This window comes from Eimeria acervulina, genomic scaffold (assembly GCF_000499425.1).
Source record: "Eimeria acervulina Houghton genomic scaffold, Eah_scaff102, whole genome shotgun sequence".
Classification (NCBI taxonomy): domain Eukaryota; phylum Apicomplexa; class Conoidasida; order Eucoccidiorida; family Eimeriidae; genus Eimeria; species Eimeria acervulina.
This window is the reverse complement of record NW_013550424.1, coordinates 54995-72954: the sequence shown is the minus strand read 5'-3', so window position 1 is coordinate 72954 and position 17960 is coordinate 54995. Positions and strand designations below refer to the sequence as shown.

At 48.7% G+C, this 17960-nt stretch overlaps 6 protein-coding genes across 6 annotated transcripts in view; 4 read left to right on the top strand and 2 right to left on the bottom strand.

Moving 5' to 3' along the window:
* Positions 1-2376: 2376 nt before the first annotated feature.
* On the bottom strand, positions 2377-4531 carry EAH_00016410 (conserved hypothetical ATP-binding domain-containing protein, putative; the record flags this gene model as incomplete). The annotated part of the gene is made up of 5 exons (XM_013397821.1): positions 2377-2470; positions 2790-2948; positions 3444-3496; positions 3677-3759; positions 4441-4531. The coding sequence occupies 5 exons, from the start codon at positions 4529-4531 to the stop codon at positions 2377-2379; spliced, it is 480 nt and encodes a 159-aa protein (XP_013253275.1).
* A 158-nt stretch (positions 4532-4689) lies between these two features.
* EAH_00016400 (Whole genome shotgun assembly, allelic scaffold old set, scaffold old scaffoldA_149, related) lies at positions 4690-6142 on the bottom strand (the record flags this gene model as incomplete). The annotated part of the gene is made up of 3 exons (XM_013397820.1): positions 4690-5024; positions 5485-5556; positions 5926-6142. The coding sequence occupies 3 exons, from the start codon at positions 6140-6142 to the stop codon at positions 4690-4692; spliced, it is 624 nt and encodes a 207-aa protein (XP_013253274.1).
* A 2104-nt stretch (positions 6143-8246) lies between these two features.
* EAH_00016390 (hypothetical protein, conserved) lies at positions 8247-10880 on the top strand (the record flags this gene model as incomplete). Its single annotated transcript, XM_013397819.1, has 1 exon — positions 8247-10880. One exon carries the CDS (start codon positions 8247-8249, stop codon positions 10878-10880), a length of 2634 nt encoding a protein of 877 aa, XP_013253273.1.
* Positions 10881-13142: 2262 nt separating this feature from the next.
* On the top strand, positions 13143-16012 carry EAH_00016380 (hypothetical protein, conserved; the record flags this gene model as incomplete). Its single annotated transcript, XM_013397818.1, has 5 exons — positions 13143-13231; positions 13608-13858; positions 14108-14289; positions 15100-15120; positions 15905-16012. The coding sequence occupies 5 exons, from the start codon at positions 13143-13145 to the stop codon at positions 16010-16012; spliced, it is 651 nt and encodes a 216-aa protein (XP_013253272.1).
* Positions 16013-16667: 655 nt separating this feature from the next.
* Positions 16668-17242, top strand: EAH_00016370 (hypothetical protein; the record flags this gene model as incomplete). The annotated part of the gene is made up of 2 exons (XM_013397817.1): positions 16668-16776; positions 16941-17242. 2 exons carry the CDS (start codon positions 16668-16670, stop codon positions 17240-17242), a joined length of 411 nt encoding a protein of 136 aa, XP_013253271.1.
* A 226-nt stretch (positions 17243-17468) lies between these two features.
* EAH_00016360 (hypothetical protein, conserved) overlaps positions 17469-17960 on the top strand; it is a gene marked incomplete at both ends in the record, with an annotated part of 4575 nt that continues 4083 nt past the window's right edge. The window contains one exon of the mRNA XM_013397816.1: positions 17469-17960. This exon is cut by the window's right edge and continues 185 nt beyond it. Coding sequence (XP_013253270.1) covers positions 17469-17960 — 492 coding nt within the window.

The following is a 17960-nucleotide window of genomic DNA, read 5'->3' as shown; positions in this document are numbered from 1 at the left end:
ATATATATATATATATATATATATATATATATATATGCGTGTGTGGGTGTGGGTGTAGATTCTACTATGGCTTCCTCAGTACGTCGCAGAGTCTACCAGAGCTCCCTACACAATAAATGCACCGGTGTAATGGGCTGGCATTACACCGGTGTATTTATTGTGGAGAGAGTTTATTAGTAATCTAAAGTTCGATTTACAGGAGCTGGGTTTGGCTGCGGTATTGGCTGGCTCAAAACAGGAAGTACGTATAGGCTTAGGGTTGAGGGCTTAGGGTTTAGGGTTTGTGATAGACTCTACGATCTGCTAGAATAGCGCGAATAAGCCTCTCTCCAAGCAAGGGGAAAGGCCAACAGAGAAACGTGCAGCTCGCTGTGTACAGTCCATACGCCTTTTAACAAAAAGGAGGTGCAGCACTGCCTCTCCTGGTGCGGTTTCTTCTTTTGTTGTCTATGAGGGGCTATCCACTCTTGCACTGCTGCTGTGGCTGATTCCCCTGCTGCTGCTACTGGACCTGCATCTGCTGCTGCTGCTGCTGACGTATTGACAAATTTTTTCAACTCTCTGCTTTCTACCACCTCGTTGCAGTTGGTGCGTTAAAGGACATCTGCAAGGGCAAAGGATAGGGGATCTTAGCCAGGCTGGAGGCAGATCTATCTGTATTATTCTTTCAGTTTGTTTTATTGGCGTCTCTCTGAGCATGCCCTGTTGGTTTTTCCACAGCAGAATCCCTGAGCAATCGCTGCTCGCAGACAACTTGTGCGCAGCAACAGAAGCCAGAGGAGGCAGACCTGAATAGTTTTACTAGTGCAATGTTAAGGTGAAGTGGATGCATGCGTTTCTCGATCTCTCCTTTTCTCGTAGGCAGAAACAAGTTAAAGTTGGGTTCCTGCAGAGGAGAGAAGTATTATCCATAGGCTTCCAATGGCTTGGAAATCTTTTCCGCTTTGTTGCGTGGGTTTATGGCCTACGATTTGTGGTGTTGTTTCAGGCAGCTTTCCTTGGTTTGCTATCATCCTAAACCCCAATGCACTTTGTCGCTCTAGTATAGCTCCAAAGTGGTTGCTTGAAATCTGCTCACTAAACACTAAACCCTAAACCCTCTAACAGCAAGGCACCTGTGGGCAGGAGAGCTGCTGGCAGCTACAAGTACCTTGCACAGTTCAAGGTGCCGTAAACTATTCAAAACCCTTCATGTATCACACCCTAGACCTTCTCAAACCCCACACTCCATGCTCCCTTAACTCAGTGCCTAAACCCTAAACCCTAATCCGTAAGCCTCCGTCGTTGGTGTGTTGGGGTTTGCATCGCCCAGTAAGTGCGTTAGGCATCTTACGCAGTGTTTGCACTGCCTGTTTAGTCCAGCTGCCTGCCCGTTGCCCCTATGAAGGGTTTAATTAATAGTCTAGGGTTGCAGCGTAGCCTAAGCAGAACCTAAAAACACTCTCAGCACTCGCACTAACGCGAGTTATTAGGGAGAGGCAGCGTCCGGGAACAGCGGTTCAGTTCTCTGCATTCGCTGCTTGTGCCTCTTGGCCCAATTTCCCCAAGTGCTTTCAAACACTTTTCTCTTGTCCTTTTTTTCCTACTTTTTTGTAATTCTTTGTTTGCAAAAAGCTCTTTTCGTATGCGTGTATGTGTGTGCATGTGAAGGAAAACTCAAACGGGCATACGTAGCATTATATAAAATAAATAGATATAACAGAAACTTATCGTGAATAGCACCACGTTGGGTTTTATTAGAGGAGACAGATACGCCACATATTAATGAATATAATTATATTATGGTGGTATAAAGGCTTTTAGACAGATAGACAAATGTAAACAAATATAGCAGCATGCAACAAAGAGGATGAGCCTTTTCTGATATCCATGTAGTCCTCAGTAATACAAACAAACGCAAACACAATATAATATATATATATATATATATATATGTTGTAGGCATGTGCATTGATGCATATTGTACGTCCATACATTGATGCGTCTGTCTTCTCTCCTTAGCAACAGAAATCATTCCGCGTTATGCTAGCAGCGCATCGCCAGTATCCCCATAAAGAATAACAAGAGAGAGATGTCGGTCTTGCAATTGCTGCGGCCAGCAGCAGCAGTTGCTGCTACCGGCATTCAAAGTTCAATCCAATGCAAAGGAAAACAAAAAACAATGCGTTTCCCGTGTATATATATATATATATATATATATATGCGCGAAACGCAGCTGCTGCAGCCATTGCCGAAGCTGCTGCTGCTGCAGCCGAAGCTGCGGCAGGTGCAGCAGCAAGCGCCACCGCGGAGTTCTTAGCCCCTCTAACCGCTAAACCCTAAAACCCCTAAAACCGCTAGAACACTAAACACAGGAGGCAAAGTGCTTCCTATAGTTCAGCTGGACTCCTCTGGCGGCTCCAGCTGGATTTTGTTTTCTTCTTCGTCTTCTTCATCCCAATCCAAGTACCGCTCCTGCAACCTTTCAATACTGCACACACGCAGCAGCCAGAGCAGCAGCGGCAGCAGCAGCTGAGGCAGAAACCCCACGAAGAGACACCAAAACAGATATACATACCAACCCCTCCGAGCACAGCAGCAGTAATAGTTAGCTACAGAAGCAGTTGAGACCAGCTACAACAGTAACAGCAGCCTAAGCAACAGCCTCAGCAACAGCAGCAACTGAAGCAGCAACAGAAACATCAGCAAGAGAAGCAGCACCAGCAGCAGCAGCAAAAGCAGCAGCATCGGGAACGCAAGTATGTGGACAGAAAGGCGATATTATTGCAGCTGCAGCCACAGGTGTTTACAGATTTTGTCTTTCTTCCTCTGTATCAAGATGCAAGGGATAGCCCCTTTCATTTTCTGTATAATTCCCTAACGCGAAGCCATTTGCTGCATCTGCTGTTCGTAATACCAGCAGCATGCATTCTTTGTCTGTTACGGCAACTGGAAGAAAGGAGACAATGCTGAGATAAAAAACAAGACAATTCAAGCAAACAGTTCAACAAACAGACACAAGCAAACAAAAACTACGAAATTCAAACGGACATGCAATTAAAAATATTATTTATTTAAACAGCTCAAACAGCACACAGAAAATGCGGCATAAATCAAGCAATTAAACAGACAAAAAAAACGAAGCACAAATAACAAAACACAAATAGTATTTAAATAGTTCAGTGAACAACAAAGGCAGCAATTAAATTCAAACTATTAAACAAACAAAACCAGGAAAGTTTAAACAACAAAATAATACCGAGACAATTAAATATTTAAGCAAAGAGACAAAACAACTAAAACAACAAAACAAACAAAAAAGATGCAATTAAAACAACAGCGCGCAAACAACACAATTACAACAATAAAAACAAACACAAAAGGCAATTTAAACAACTAAACAAAGCATCAAAACTTTCAGAATTAAACCGACAAACAAGAAATACAATTAAGTATTTCCTCACTTAAAATCTTCAACTAATTCGCAAACTGCGCGAGAAAACCCCAAAAGTTTTTGCTGCACAGTAATCAAAAGACAACAAAGAAATGAACAAAAGAGGAAGCGTCACAGCCTCTAATGTTTGTTTTTAGTTTTATAAACAGCAAGACCAACAGCAGCGGAAGCAACAGCAGTAGCAGCAGCAGCAGCAGCAGCAACAACAGCACAAAAAACAGCAGAAGCAACAACCCTGCTTACCCCCATAGGATGCGGGTCCTGCCGCATCGCCTGCAGCAGCGCCTGCACGTCGTAGGCGTCCGCGTAAAACTCTAAGCGAAACCCTGCAGCAAAGAAAAGACAACCGTTGACGCTGCTGTTGCTCTTAATGTTTCTGCTGTTGCTGCTGGTCCGGCTGCTGTTGCTGCTGTTCTTGCTGGTGCTGCTGTTCTTGCTATTGCTGCTGCTGTTCTTGGTGCTGGTGCTGGTGCTGCTGCTTGTGTTGTTCCTATTTGTGCGGGTACCCTGATTGCTGCTTTTCCTTCAGGTGCTGCAGCAATTGAAACTACTGCTGCAGCAACTGCAGCCATATGCATTCGTTAAGCAGGGCAAACAAATAAAGTGTGTACAAGCAAAGCTGTCTATACACCGTATGGCGAAAGAGGTTTGGGCATATCCTCCAAAAATAGAACAATTAAGATACCACACAACTGTGCGAATTAAATTAAAACAAATATCTAAAAGAAGCGATGATCAGCATAGCGTAGGAACATACACTAGATAAAAGTAAGGAAATAAATAAGCAAACAAAACGAAATAAACAAGCAAGTGTAATAATAAAAAATAATAAATAAAACAGCAAACAAATAAACAAACGAAGGAACAACCCATGTGAGAACAGCATATATATATATATATATATATATATATATATATATATATATCCCGTACTTGTTTGATTCGTTTGTATGTTTGTTTCTTGATAAACAACGCTATAAGGGATGAAGGGGCGAAGTGCCTCTTACTCAAATCTTTTCGATGAAGCTTCAGAAGATCAACTTTAGATAAAACATTTATATGCGGCAGCTCCAACTGCAGCTGCGCGTACAGAGCCATCAGCAGAGCGCTGATGTGCTGCAGCAACAACAGCAGCAACAGCAGCAGCAGCACCAACAAATTCAACAGGTCCAGCAGCAGCGTGCCGGCGGTTCTGAAAAACAGTTCGAAAGCCATGTTCGTAGCAGCATGCCATAGTGCTCGTGCTGCTATTGCTGTTACTGTTGCCGTTGCTGCTGCTGCTGCTGTTGCTGCTTCTCACTTTGAATGCGTCCGTGCACAGCGTGCTGTCCAGAACTTGAATCGCCGTCATCTGCAGCACACAAACTGCAAAAGACTCGTTCTGAACTCTCCGGCCGCCCACGCCTGCTGCTGCTGCTGCTGGTCGTGCTGTTGCTGTCGCTGGTGCTGCTGCTGTTGTTGCTACTGTTACTGTTGCTGCTGCTGCTGACCCTGAAATCGAGTTTCTCGAGATGTCTAATGATTGTGCGCAGCGCGTCGTGGTGTGTAAATAATTCAACTTGACCGGGGCAGTCAATCAGCACGTAATAATCTGAAGAACAAACAGCAGAAGCAGCAGCAGCAGCAGCACACACACGGTGAGACATCTCAAGCAGCAGCAGCAGCAAACCCCAAAACACTTCTCAACCAGCACCAGCACTAAACAGGGAGATATTGAAACAGATATTTCAAGCAGCGCCAGCAGCAGCAGCAACGATGCGGAGAGCAGCAAACGCAGGAGGCATCTCAAGCTGCAGCAGCAGCAAACGCAAGGATCGCTGGAGCAGCAGAACAGCGCCGGTGCTGACAGCGCCAAGTGCGGATGTGCAGAAAATCTGACAAAGATTGAAGCCGCTCAGCCGACGAGTGCAGCAGCAGCAGCTATGCCCGAGGCAGCAGCAACAGCAACAACAGCAGCAGCAGGACCCGAGGCAGCAACAGCAGCAACAGCAACGGGCGCACAATGTGCTAGAGTTTGCTGTTATTTATGCACTTTTATTGTTGCAACTTACTTTTGTAGGCCTTCAACTTTTCCACCAGCCAGTCAATGTTCTCCAGCAAAAACTCCATGCAATAAATCATAGCTGCACATACACCCCAACAAATAATAGCTGCATGCAGAGACACCCCAAGCCCGCGCTCGGTTCTGCTCTGCATGCACTGCATGCAGCGCTTTCACGTTCATGGGCAGCAACAATTCAGTTTGTTTGTACAGATAGTTTTGTTTGTAGATGGATGCATTAGAGGAAAGATAGCACGCAAAGCAAAATGGGAAGAGTTATAAATAATAGATGTTAACAATAAAACGGAAAAAGATGAGAGAGGCAGTCGAACGAAAACACAGAAATAAAGACAGCAGCAACAGCAACGGCAACAGCAGCAAGAGCAGCAAGAGCAACAAGAGCAGCAAGAGCGGCAGCAGCAACGCCAGCAGCAGCAAGGTGTATCTGTACCCCCATTAGGCCCCAGCTGCAAATTCTTCATTACATCTTCTCCTTTAATCAATTCCATCACATCCACCGCGCATTCATAAGGCAGCGAATCGTTCATAGGGTCTAAATTAACGACAATGTGCTGCCGCTGCAGCGCCTGTAGCAGCTGCTGCATGCCGAAGCAGTAGCTGCTCTTGCCGCTGCCTGGGGGCCCTATCACGATCTGCCCGTACCACATGATGAGATGCAGAAGCAGCAGCAGCAGCAGCACGTATAGAAGAAAAGGAAGAGCAAGTTATTATTCCAGAAACCAAAATAGAAGGAGACGCGATGCGCTGCAACATATAAACAAATATGTCTACATATGCCCCAAAAAAACAAAGAGGAGAAGCGACTGAAATTAAGCGCCAAAACATAAAATAAGAAGCACGCGGCCCTGGTTACTGGCGCTCCTTCGAAATCATTGCTGCTGTTGTTGTTGTTGCTGCTGTTGTTGTTGCTGCTGTTGTTGTTGTTGCTGTTGTTGTTGTTGCTGTTGTCGCTTTTGCTGTTGTTGTTGTTGCTCCTGTTGCTGCTGTTGCTGTTGTTGTTGAGGCTGTTGTTGCTGGTGTGACTGCTGTTGTTGTCGTAGCTGTTGCTGCTGCTGCTGTTGCTGTTGCTCTTGGTGTTCTTATTGCTGTTGTAGCTGCTGCTGCTGACGCAGCATCAGTAGGACAAACAACTTCCTAGGCCGCTCATCTCGATGTAACAGCTGATGTTCTTATTAGTTGAAATCGATAGAGACCTCGAACAGTTCAAAAACCCAAAAACTATCGAGTTCTGCCTGTTAATCAAGCCTCCACGCGTCAATTGGTTAGTGATTAATACCTGAAAACCCTCTAAGCAAACTGATTACTAGAAGTAAGAGACAAAAAAAGCGTGAAAAACCTACAAACAGTCAAGGGGCTATTCATAAGAATGCGGCTGCAGCCCCAATGGCCTTCAGCGGACCAGAACTTGAATAACGGTGAAACAGAGCGGAAGAAACCTAAATGAGTTTTTTTAATGAAATTTTCATTAATTATGAGTAATACTGTTGGATTTTGCACGTTATACTTAGTATATTATAGTTAACTTTTGTACTTGCAGGGCAGGCACGCACTCGGAACGCCAGTAGCGGATACTGACTAGAAACGTGCAATTCGAAGATTAAACACTTTTGAAAGAAATGCACTAAAAGAAACCAAATTTCAATTGCCAATTCAATGAGATAAAGGAAATTTGATTTTTTCGGTGCTTTTGCTGTTGTTGCAGTATACAAGTTGTGCGTAGTGACAGCATGCACCTGCATCGGCGGCTTGAATGTTTCGGCAGGGAAACGCGCAGATTTCACTTTTTTCAGATAGCATTTATCTTGATTTTTTGAATAATTCGTTTTTAAATGTTATATTCTCTTTACATTCAGAAATAAAGGAGCTGAAGGGCTTTTTTTCTCCAGCTTTCCACCCCCGCTTCCTCTCCGCAACTACCAGCAAGCACATATTGTTTTTGTACAATAAATATACGCGTTGCTCAAAGCGAAACAAGGAAAGCAGCTTTCTGCCGTAATCGCTGACTTCATTTTTCAATAATGTTTTCTAAATTCGCGGCGTTTGCCGCATTTTTTTCATTTCTTCTTTTTTCCGTTTTCACCGAGAAGAATTCCTTTTTGGTGGCCGCAGCCAGTTCGGAGGTAAAGAGTAAGTGAGAAGATACAGAATTTCCACAGATGGTGGTTAAATATTTTGGTGTTTTAAGTCACAATTACACCAACGGGCCCCCTGAACGAGCGAAGAATCCAAGAATTATCAGAAGTAAGGAAAAACAAACTGAAGCAGAATACCAAAAAACACTGCAATAAAACGGTCTGAAACATGAAATCCAAGTTCTTTTTGAAGGACGATGACGAACCGGCGAATGTGGATGTGCAGCACGCAATGAATGTTATTACAGGTAAAACGTGATGTTAATCAATTAATATTCTAACGAAACAAAAGGCAGAATGCACATGTATATATATATATATATATATATATATATATATTTATACATGATGGATAAACCAGTGTAATGAAATATATATATATATATATATATGTATATATTGTGTGCTTTAACAGTTATTCCGTTCAAATACCAACTGTAAAAATATATCAGGTCTCGGGACGCCCAGCGAGTGGCTGCAGTTCATAACTTCCGACACTCCGTTTCTTTCGGACGCTATCAGCCCCCGTCTCCGGGGGACTCTTGATATAATGCTGTCTGATTTCGTGTCTTCTTCTGCTGCTGCTGCTGCTTACGCGCTGCATGGAACAACCAGGGCCATGCCTCAGCCGCAGCACCAGCAGGCTATGCAGTATTTGACCGACGCAACGGGAGTTCTCTCTCGGCTTTTTCTGGCGGGAGAACCTCCAAACAGCTCCAGCGAGAAGGTTAAGAACAAAGAAGACAAACAGCAGCAGCTGCTGCTGCTGCAGCGGCCGCCGCAGCAGCCCCTACAGCAGCTGTTGCAACGATTGGGAATGGACGCGACTCTGTGGAGGCAGCAACAGCCCCTTACTCAAACGCTCACCCCAGCGACAGCAAAACCAGCAGCAACAGCGGCTCCTCAGGCAGCAACAGCAGCTCCTCAAGCAGCAACAGCAGCTCCTGAAGCAGCTACATCAGCTTCTCAAGCAGCAGCAGCAGAGACAGGGAAAACACCCACGCAATCGACAGTAGCAGCTACAGCAGAGCCAACGGCAATGGAAAAGGCAGCAACAGTACCGCCGCACGCTTCAGCAGCAGAAACAGCAAAGCCAGCACAACCACAGGCAGCAGAAGGCAAGACGTCTGGTGGAGTGAAGTTCCCTGAAGAAGCTGCAGAAGAACCCAAAACTTCTGAAGTTTCCGCTCGACAGAAAACAGCACGCAGAGAAGGTGGGGGCAGCATTCGAGAGGCTGCCCTGAAGCGAGCCATAACGAGGGGAGGCAAGACAGAAGCTGAGGAGAAAGCGCGGGAAGCAGCAGCAGCAGCAGAAACAGCAGAAGCGGCTAAAGCAGAAGCAGCAAAGGCCGAAGCAGCAAAAGCACGAGCAGCTAAAGCAGAAGCAGCTAAAGCAGAAGCAGCCAAAGCAGAAACAGCTAAAGCAGCAGCAGCTAAAGCAGCAGCAGCTAAAGCAGCAGCAGCCAAAGCAGAAGCAGCCAAAGCAGCAGCAGCTAAAGAAGAAACAGCTAAAGCAGAAGCAACTAAAGCAGAAGCAGCCAAAGCAGAAGCAAGAAAAACAGAAGCAGCCAAAGCAGAAGCAGCAAAAACAGAAGCAGCTAAAGCAGAAGCAGCCAAAGCAGAAGCGGTCAAAGCAGAAGCAAGAAAAACAGAAGCAGCCAAAGCCGAAGCAGTCAAAGCAGAAGCAGCCAAAGCAGATGCAGCCAAAGCAGAAGAAGCCAACGCAGAAGCAGCAAGAAAAGAGGCAGCCAAAGCAGAAGCAGCCAAAGCAGAAGCAGCCAAAGCAGAGGCAGCCAAAGCAGAAGCAGCCAAAGCAGAAGAAGCCAACGCAGAAACAGCCAAAGCAGAAGCAAGAAAAACAGAAGCAGCTAAAGCAGAAGCAGCCAAAGCAGAAGCAAGGAAAACAGAAGCAGCCAAAGCAGAAACAAGGAAAACAGAAGCAGCCAAAGCAGAAGCAGCCAAAGCAGAAGCAGCTAAAGCAGAAGCAGCCAAAGCAGAAGCAGCCAAAGCAGAGGCAGCAAAAAAAGAAGCGGCCAAAGCAGAAGCAGCCAAAGCAGAAGCAGCTGAAGCAGAAACAGCAAAAGCAGCAGCAAAGGCGGCTCCAGCAGCAGAGACAGAACGTGGAACAGCATTTGCGCCAACTCTGGAGCAGCAGCAAGACAACGCAGCAGCTGCAGCAGAGGCAGCAGCAGCACCAAGTGGGGAAGCTTCTGAGTCCGCTACTGCATCAGCAGCAGCCGAACGTGAAGGAGAGGTGGCGCCTGCTTCTGATACGGCTGCAGCAGAAGCAGCAGAAGCAACGAAAGCAGCAACAACAGCAAAATCAGCAAGCGCAGCAGCATCAACAGCAGCAGAAGCCGAGAAGACGGGTGGCGCACCTGCTGCTAGAGAATTCGCACCAGCTGCAGCAACAGCAGAAACAAGCGACAAAGATGCTGCTTCTGTTCCTGAAGCGTCCGCAGGAGCAGCAAGTGACAATGCGGCGGCTTCTGAAGCAACACCAGTAACAGGGGCAGCAGCAGCAGCAGCAAGGGAGGCAGAGGCCAGTCCTGCTTCTGAATCAGCAGCAGCAACAGACGAATCGGGTGAAAACAGTGCTTCTGCCCCTGCTCAAGAGACAGCAACAGCGTCTATCGTTGCAACAAGTCGTGAAGCTCTTGCACCTACTCCCGATACGCCATCACACACAGCAGCAGCGGAATCGGCAGGAGTAGTAGCTGAAACGGGAGCAGAAGCAGCAGAAGAGCCAACAACAAAAGCAAACGCAGAAGCAGCCGCAGAAGCAGCAGAAGAAGCAGCGCCAGAAGCACAAGAAGAAGCAGCAGCAGAAGCAGCAGAAGAAGCACACGCAGCACAAAATGCTGGCGCTGGCGTGAGGAAGCTTATCATCGACCCGCACTGGATGCAGCAAGAACTGCTGCACCAGCAACTGCTGTTGCAGCAGCAGATGCAACAACAGCAACAGCAGCAACTGCAGCACCAGCAGCAGCTGCATCAGCAGCAGCTTCAGCAGCAGCAGATGCAGCAAGAGCAGGTGCAGCAGCAGCAGCAGCGCCAGCCGCCAACTGTGATGCGTGTGGACGTGGCGTTAGCGAGGATGCCTCAGATGTTTCCCGTTGCAGCAGCAGCAACAACGCATGCAGTGGCGGCGGTTGTAAGCACTACGAAAACCGTCGCACAAGCAGCAGCCCAAACAGCACAAGGAGCGCTCTCCAAGAAAAACCGAAACAAAGTAGCACCACCTACGCAGTAAAATATATATATATATATATATATATATATGTTTATATATATGTACACTTATGAACATACATATGTATATATGTATATCTATAGTCTATATATATAGATTATATATATAAAGAGTATGGATATACAAATTGATTGTTTTCCGTGGCCACTGGCCAGCAAACCTCGACTTTTCCAAAGCCCTTAAACACAATTTTTGCCAAGTGCTGCTTCAACTTGCTGCTGCTGCTCCTGTTACTGCTGCTTTGTCGCTGCTACCCGTGCTGTTGCTGCCCTGCTAATGCGGCCTTGCTGCTGTTGAATGTGCTGCCGTCTCTACTGCTGCACGTTATTCTTTTCTTGTTTTGCGTCGGCTTCAACTAGCAAGGAACCCGCATCGCGTGCTGCTGCTACCCTTGGCTGGCTGGTGTTACTAGGCTGCTGCTGCCGCTTCTGTTGCTGCCGTTGCTGTTTGTGCTATTGTTGCTGCTGCTGCTACATGAGTTGCTGCGGTTGAGTGCTCTCTTGCAGGAGCTTAAAACTTAGTAGGTTTGTTATGAGGGGCCTCCGTGGGACTCCTCTGATTCACCTGCTGCGGCGTTGTTGCCGCCATATCACGCCGCCTCAGCGGGTGCAGCCCTCCTGGAGCTGCTGGTGGCTAGCTACAGCTAGCTACAGCTAGCTGCAGCCAGCCGCAGCTAGCCGCGGCTAGTTCGCGCTACCTGCGGCCACCTGCAGCGCACCGTGGCCGTAGCGACGTGTAGCTAGCTGCAGGTCGATGCAGCTAGCCGTCGCTACCTGTGGCTAGCAGCAGCTAGCTGCACCTGTTTGCAGCTAGCTGCACCTGGCTGGAAGAACACTAGCGGTTCCAATTCGCAGTAGCTAGCTGCACGCTGGCGGTGTCCTTCTTCAGTAAGCCACAGCTAGCTGGCTCTTGCAGCTAGCTGTCGCGAGCTGTCGCCAGTTGTAGCTAGCTAGAGCTATCTATCGCCAGTTAGGTGTAGCTAGCTGTGGCTAGCTGTGTATAGATGTAGAGCTACCTTGAAGCAGCAGCCTGCGTAGATTCTTCTGGAGTTAAACAGAGGCCTTTTGTGGGTTCCAGATGAGCTTGTTCAATTCGTTCAGCAGAAGGCGGATATTGATGAATGGGCGGCCCATCATGAATGAGAAGTTTTTTGAGGCAAATTGCAACAAAGACGATGGTGGTAACGAGACAAAGAAGTCCAGCAATAAGAGCAAAGAAACGAAGGCTCGAAACTTGTTGTTGAGGGGCTTGAAGGTGTTTATACACCGCAGGTAGAGCGCTGCAATCGCTGCAATAACGAAATACTTTTGAACCATCTCTTTTACTGCATTTATTACCGTTACCCCGTGCAGCTGTTATTATATGAAATGTTCTGTATTGAAAACATTCCCCTACATAATATCCGTCAGGCCCTCTCTGTAAGTTAAACTCATCTTCAGAATCATGATGAGTATCATGTCCTTCTAGTGGCTCGCAGGGAGACCAAGCGCCGTAGCCGCCTTTGCAATCAACGTCAATACTGCTGCTGCTGCTGCTGCTGCTGTTGTTGTTGCTGCTGCCGATTATACTGCTGCTGCTGCTGGGGTTGGGGTTGGATGTGGGTGTGCGCGAGTCGCTGCCGCCTGCTGCTGCAGCAAACACAAGAAAAATAAAATAAGTGATGAGGGAAGGGGAGAAGGAAGGGTGAATCTGTTGGGGTGTACAGAGAAGAGAAATATTTATTTTAATTTGAGTGTATGTGTTGGCGCTTAAAGATGCTTTATTTGCTGCTGCAGTTTGTAATTATACTTTTAATTATACACTGACTGTCTCCTTCGTCTATGCAGACAGACAGCAGCTTAAATACTGCAGAAGAAGAAAGAAGAGAAGCCAGCACCACCCCACGTATAAACCCTAAACCCTAAACCCTAAACCCTAAACCCTAGAGAGAGACATATATGTATATATAACCAGATATAAACCCTAGCAGCAAACAGCAAACAAACACAAAAAAGAACAGAGACATAGTAAAGCCCTCACAGAACTCTAAACTACTACTTCTTACTTTGTTCTGCTGCCCTGACAAGGGGGAAGGCGTGCAGGAGAAGGAGGGAAAAGGCGAAAAGACGCAACATTGCAGCAGCAGCAGCAACAGCAGCAGCAACAGCAGCAGCCGCAAATGTTATAGTAGAAATAATACAGAAACACCTGTAGTTGTGCTAAGCCGCAGAAACAACGAAAGAAATGCAGAGGCCCTTGGCTAACTCAATGCGTAAACCAGCGATGAACGAGAGAGAGATAGGCTGTAGCGGAGCAGCAGCAGCAGCAGCAGCAACAGCAGCAACAGCAACAGCAAGTGACCTGCGGCGGCGGTTCGTTCCTGCTGCAGCTGCTGCTGCTGCTGTTGCTGTTGCCTGACTTGTGTGCAGCTGCTGAGCATCAGAGCTATTAATTGTTATCAATATTATTATTTGTTTATTCTTTTTTCTGTCTCAGGTATATCTTTTTGTTTTGTTTTGTTATTATTAAGTATTATTCACTAGCTGTCTATACACCAGAGCAGAAGGAGCAGCAGCACGACAGACTGTAGGTTGGAAATAGAGTAAAAAGAAGGGTAAAAAATAAATAAATAATTAATTAAATTAATTATTTAACCTAATTAATTAAAATGTCTCCTCTATATTCTTTTTTTCTTCTTTTTTCTACCTATTTCATCTCTCTCTGCTCTGCTCAAGACTTTGAAATCAGCCCTGACATACTATTAGCTGGTTCACCTGCTGCAATGCTCTTTGCATTCTTAGACACTCAAGAAGACTTCTCTGGGGCTTCTCAGGCCTTAGCTGCTCTCCCTACGGTCTGTAAGACACAGGGACTAACCGAATCTAGCAGCAGCAGCAGCAGCAGCAGCAGCACATCAGCAGCAGGAAAGGCAGCAGCAGCTGATGTCGACTGCAACCTCACTGGAGTTGATCCAGAGTGCTTCCTTATCAATCTTGCAGGTATGTTCTAACACAGCACAAGCCTGTTTCATTGTTGCTGCTGCTGCTGCTGCAATTGCTCCTGAGGTTGCTGTTGGTGCTGCTGCATTTTCTGTCCCTGCTGCTCTCTCCACTCCAGTTGCTGCAGCAGAGCCGAGAAGCTGCGTCCGCAACTTCCTCAGCTTCTTTAGCACCAGCAGCAGCAACAGCAGCAACAGCAGCAGGAAGATATATTTAGCTGCTGTCTTTGTTGTTTCTCTCTGCATGCAGGCCAAGTGGGGAAGACCTGGGATACGCAGCTAGCCGATGAAAGCCGTGCTGCTGAGATGATAGAGAAGCTATTAAAGAGTCAAGGCCTTACCTTGCAAGCAGCAGCAGCAGCTTGCGCAGCAGCACCTCTAGCAGTGCCGCTGCTGACGCAGTTTGGCTCTGCTCTCCCCAGTGCTGCTGAGGTAATAGCAGAGGCCTCTGCGGCTTGCAGAATCTGAGGTGTATATACACCCCAGCAACAAGTGCAACAAATGCTGCTGCTGCTGCTGCTGCTCCTAATGAAGCGGTGCAGCAGCGGCGGTAGCGGATCAGCAACACCCAGTGCTGCAGCAGCAGCAGCAGCAGCAGCAAAAGCAGCAGCAGCGGCAAAAGCAGCAGCAGCAGCAAAAAACGCTTCAATGGCTATCACCTTGTTTGCAGTCTTGGCCAGATTCCCCTCCCCACTGGCTTTGCATGTAAACCCTAAACCCTAAACCCTAAACCCTAAACCCTAAACCCTGATCACTACAAACACTCAATACTAAGCCCTGGCGGCATTCTTCCAGCCCTCTATTAGTTGCATTCGCAGCTTGAGCGGCGTCTGGCCCTACACCAGCTAGCTAGCCAGCAAGCAGCTAGCTAGCTAGCTAGATGGATAGCTAGCTAGCTAGCTAGCTAGCTAGCTAGCTGGCTAGCTAGCTAGCTTGTCCCAGCCCCTCTGAAGGCTGCGAATATCCCTTTGTATGGACATAAACAAAACAACGAAAACAATACACGAGCACGCTAACATTATACCTGCCTACCCTGCTGCTGTTAGTGCTGCTGCTGCTGCTGTTGCTGCTGCTGCTGCTGCTGTCTCCTGATCGAACAAAGAGAAGCCCTCTACGCCTGCTGGGCTTGGACGAAGCAGAGCCAGAGCCAACGGAACATTAAAAAGTGAAAATAGGGTTTAGGGTTTAGGGTTTAGGGTTTAGGGTTTAGGGTTCGTGGAGAGCGTCTTCTTGATGTGTAAGGATAGTGCAGTCGCTCTTAGGGTAAGCGGTGCAGAGCAGCACGAAGCCATTTTGCTGCTGCTGCGGATCTAAGTAGCTCTGTTCAGACCCATCTACTGACCCTTTAAGCAGCTTACCTGCAGCAGCAGCAGCAGCAGCAGCAGCAGCAGCAGTTGAACAGTTGAGAGGGTAGCGGCCGTGGCAATAGCAGCAACAGCAGCAGCAGCAGAACCAGCGCTCAAACGATTAGACACACCGACAAAACCGCGTCAACAATAGCAGCAACAGCAGCAGCAACAGCAGCAGCAGCAACAGCAGCAGCAGCAACAGCAGCAGCAGCAGCTCACCAGCGCAGGTGCTGCAGGAGCCTCCTCTACAGGAGTAGGGAAGCTCAATGCCTGCCTCCTCCGCAGCATCTAAAATATATTCGTCTTCCTTACACTCTACAACCTGCTCCTCCCCTGCAGCAGCAGCAGCAGCAGCAGCAGCACTAACAGTAGCAGGAGCAACAGCAGCAGCAGCAGAAGCAGCAACAAGGTGGGGGGTTTATAAGCACTGCAGCAGCAAACGCACCTTCAGGGGACTTCAGACGGATTTGATACAGCAAGCGAGTCGATGCAGGCAGGTTCTGCTGCTGCTGTCGCTGCTGCTGCAGCAGCAGAAACTGCTGTTGCTGCTGCTGCTGTGGCGAGATTGCGCTGGAGGTGAGCCCTCGCTGCAGCAGGAAGGAAGCTCCCTTCCCAGACATCGAAGCAAAAGCTAGCGGCAATCTTGCTGCAGCTGCCCACGCCTGCTGCTGCTGCTGCTGCTGCTGCGCTGCCGGCAGGTATGGTGTGAGGACCCCGTGCTGCTGCAGCGATGTGCATGCGATATGTCTGCACCAGCTGCAGCAGCAGCAGAACAGCAGCAGCAGCCGGAGCTGCACCCACCGTGATAAAGCCTTCAATGCCATCGAAGGGTTTGATAGCAAACACGACACTGCTGCTGCTGTTGCTGTTGCTGCTTCCTTTGCTGCTGCTGCAGCTGTTGCTGCTGCTGCTGTTGCTGCGGTTGTGGGGCCTAGCTTCCCACCGTTCCGCGTCCAACAGAAAAGTATATTCGTGCCTCTGCCCCAGGCTGTTGCTGTTGCTGTTGCTGCTGCTGTTGCTGCTGCTGCAGTTGCTGCTGCTGCTGCTGCTGCTGCTGCTGCTGCTGCAGCTGCCCGCAGCAGCCTAAAGGGTCGCAGCCGACGAATCGCAGGTGGGTTAGTGCTGCAGCAGCAGCAGCAACAGCAGAAATAAAACGAGTTCACGATATAAAAGTATAATACGGGGGCAGCAGCAACAGAGGCTGCTGCTGCTGCTGCTGCTGCTTCGAGTTGTGTGATGTCTCGGGAGCTGCGAGGGCCCCTGCTATGGGCAGCAGCAGCAGCAGCAGCAGGACCTTGCAGCAGCAGCAGCAGCATGTGCTGCTGCTGCTGCTGCTGCATGCAGCATAATGATACTCTTTTTTCAATAGGAAACTGTTTATTAAGCTAGATTGTGTGTCATAGAAGCTGCTGCTAGCCGTGCTGCTGCTGCTGCTGCTGCTGCTGCTGCTGCTTGGGGACCATGCCGCAGCCGACTCGAGGCGGGGGCGCAGACAGCTCAGAAGTAGAAGCAGCAGCATCTGCAGCAGCAGCTGCTGCTGCTCTTAAACTGCAACACGTTCTGAAACAGGGTTAGTCTGGTTGCTGTCACTGCGTGCATTCGGCAGATCTTCGTTCGTGCTGCTTTGCTGCTGCAGCAGCAGCAGCAGCAGCAACTCGCCTCACCGCTCCAACTTCTGCTGCTGCTGCTACTGCTGCTGCATCTTCTACCATTCTTCTTGCGACTACGTTTTAGTTCCCTTGGAGAATGACACGGCAGCAGCAGCAGCAGCAGCAGCAGCAGCAGCAGCGGGAAGCGCCGGCGCCGATTCGCGCATAGAGGCCGAGAACTTAGCAGCTATAGCCACACCGCCAGCAGCAGCAGCAACAGCAGCAGCAGAAGCAGCAGCATTGACAGCAACAGGAATGGCAACGTCAACAGCAGCAAGCTCAGCAGTAGGAACAGCAGCAGAGCAGCCGAAGCAGGAACAGCGACAACAGCAGCAACAGCAACAACAGCAGCAGCTGCTGCAGGACCTGTGCAGCAGCAAATTATAGCTGCATGCAGATAGTAGCACTCACCACTGCACGGCTCACCTGTGACTGCAGCAGCAGCAGCAGCAGTAGCAGCAGCAGTAACGGCAGAAAACCCAACAGCGAGTGCAGCAGCAGCAACGAGAGCAGCAGCAACAGCAACGAGAGCAGCAGCAACAACAGCAACGGTAGTAGCAGCAGAAACAGCAGCAACAGCAGCAGCTGATTGGCCTCTTCGCAGCAATCCACAATGGCTGTCGCCGCGCCCGCGGAGCAGCAGCAGGAGCAGCAGCAACAGCAGCAGCAACACGAAGAGCAGCAGCAGCAGCAGCAGCAAGTCGGCAACCATGAAACTGCCCCTCGACGATGGACTACCCGCTGGCGCCGGCAGGCCAATGGGCCCCGGCAGCAGCCGAAGCAGAAGCAGCAGCAGCAACAGGAGCAGCAGCATGAGCAGCAACAAGAGCAGCAGCAGCAACAAGCGCACCAGCCGCAGCAGGAGCAGCAACAGCAGCAAGAGCAGGACCACCAGCCGCAGCAAGATCATCAGCAGCAACATGAACAGGAGCAGCAGCAAGAACAGCGGCAAGAACAGCAGCAGCAACAGCAGATGCAGCGACAGCAACAGCAGAAAACAGCTCCTACAACTCCTGAGGAAGCATTAGCCTTTCTTGCTGCTGCTGCAGCTCAATCGCAGCAGCGGCAACAGCGGTCGTTGCTGCTGCAGCAGTGTCAGCAGCAG